The sequence below is a fragment of the Penaeus monodon genome, chromosome 33 (assembly GCF_015228065.2).
Source record: "Penaeus monodon isolate SGIC_2016 chromosome 33, NSTDA_Pmon_1, whole genome shotgun sequence".
Lineage (NCBI taxonomy): Eukaryota > Metazoa > Arthropoda > Malacostraca > Decapoda > Penaeidae > Penaeus > Penaeus monodon.
This window is the reverse complement of record NC_051418.1, coordinates 11,807,728-11,809,548: the sequence shown is the minus strand read 5'-3', so window position 1 is coordinate 11,809,548 and position 1,821 is coordinate 11,807,728. Positions and strand designations below refer to the sequence as shown.

Sequence of the window (1,821 nt, the reverse complement as noted above, 5' to 3'; positions counted from 1 at the left end):
GACATCTTGTAACTTTGACATTTATTCAGTGGTGTATATATGTTTCAAATTAGCCTTGTATGAAATTTTGAACATGGGGTTTGATGGTAATAAAATCAGCAAGTCAGCTTTCTTTTCAAAATAGCTTTGATGCTATTTACAGCAAATAGGTAGTTTTGTTGATATGCAAATGACATTTCATTTTCATAAACCAGTAAATTTGATGACTGATTGTATTTTAATGGTCCTTGATTAATTCAGCTCATCGGCTGTAAGCTCTCATTATTTTATTATTACATTTTAATTAGAAAAAGATGTTTCAGTAATATTACATCTTTTATTATATGGCAAAAGAAAAAAAGGAGTATAGATATTATTTATTTGTTTTTAATATTTACAGTCTACACACAACCCCATTCATGAATTTGTTTTACGCCCCAGAAGAAGTTAGAGAATAGACCTATTTCTTTCTCAAATCTGGTACAAAAGTTATGTTATTTTCATAATCACAATATTCTAGACTAATCATTATTGTTGAAAAATAAAATTACAGGTTCTGTAAATTACCAACTATTTGTATTAAATGAAATAAAAAATTGGAGAAGAAATGCATCTTTTACATTGCATAGTTGTTTGTTTATATTTGAGCAAACAATTTTCTCAACCTTTTAAAATGCTTTGTGAAATGTTAGGCAATTTTTTTTTTTGTCTGTTCAAGTTTAGGAAGACCATCATGGAGGTATACTTTTTTTTATTATTCAAACTAAAATTTTAGAAAAAAAAAAAAGGGGGGGGGGTTACAGTGCATTACAGTACTTTGAAGTAATATAATATACAATAAAAATAACACTAAAATATTTTGTAATAGCTGTTCAACTTTTGGTGCATTTCTTTTGTTTTATTAGCCAAGATAAATGCTTATGGCAATCAACAGGTTTACAAACAGCATACAGAAAAGTGAGGTTTATGTGCATTGCTTTTTAAAACTACTTAATATTTATATATTATCAATTTATGAAATACTGAAAGTAGATTAAAAAGCTTTACCTTCAAAATACAATGAAGTTAAAATATAAGAATTATGATGAAAGATAAATACTGAAATATATACAATGTAGTTATTACATTTTGTTTTTTTTTATTTCCTAACAGTTAACACATAATCTATGTGAAATGTAAGGATGCACAATAGAATTCTCTTATTTTCATCAAAAAATATATGTTCTATACATATAATTCCTAACCTTTCTACATTAAATACTAGTATTTAAAAGAAATTATTAGTCAATTTGTGAGTTTCAACGCATTTCAGAATAGTATTCTTGCCAATAGCTTTTGGTCATCATCTGTGTCAGTCTTGACACGGTGCGATCAAAGGCAAACATCTCCTCCTCTCCAGTAAAGATGCTCATGGCTTTTGTCGTTGCATTCTTCTCCTTGAGCCCTAAATCATCCATCAAGGAGAGACTTTCTTTGTCCACAAATTCTGAGTGCCCTTCATCACCCCTGAAGATTTGTGTGTGAGGGACATCACTTGTGCACACAATCCTTACCTGGAAAAGAATACTTAGTGTTTAGAATGTGTTTTTAAACCTCATTCTCTAGCATGACATATAATTTTCATACAAACATACAAAGAAAATTATACACTAATTACAGTTAATTCATGAATGATATAATGCTCTACTCTGGCAGAAAATTGACAAGAACACAAAACAGTTTTACTAAATAGACAAGTCTTTCATCTCCAAGCCTACTTTTTTCCCATTCACCTTTGACACTCTCAGGACTTCATTTGACTGTCTTTACAGGTTCTCGCCTGCAACCATTTCATACCCTGAT

The 1,821-nt window shown here is 29.5% G+C and overlaps 2 protein-coding genes across 3 annotated transcripts in view; one reads left to right on the top strand and one right to left on the bottom strand.

Moving 5' to 3' along the window:
- Positions 1-587, top strand: part of LOC119594040 (cleavage stimulation factor subunit 2-like) — a gene marked incomplete in the record, with an annotated part of 17,186 nt that extends 16,599 nt beyond the window's left edge. The window contains 1 exon segment of the mRNA XM_037943068.1: positions 1-587.
- LOC119594041 (putative ATPase N2B) overlaps positions 1-1,821 on the bottom strand; it is a 10,018-nt gene continuing 8,197 nt past the window's right edge. For both annotated transcript variants that reach the window (XM_037943070.1, XM_037943071.1), the window contains exon 9: positions 1-1,532. In XM_037943070.1, coding sequence (XP_037798998.1) covers positions 1,278-1,532 — 255 coding nt within the window. In that variant the 3' untranslated portion in view covers positions 1-1,277. The remainder of the gene's footprint in view (positions 1,533-1,821) is intronic.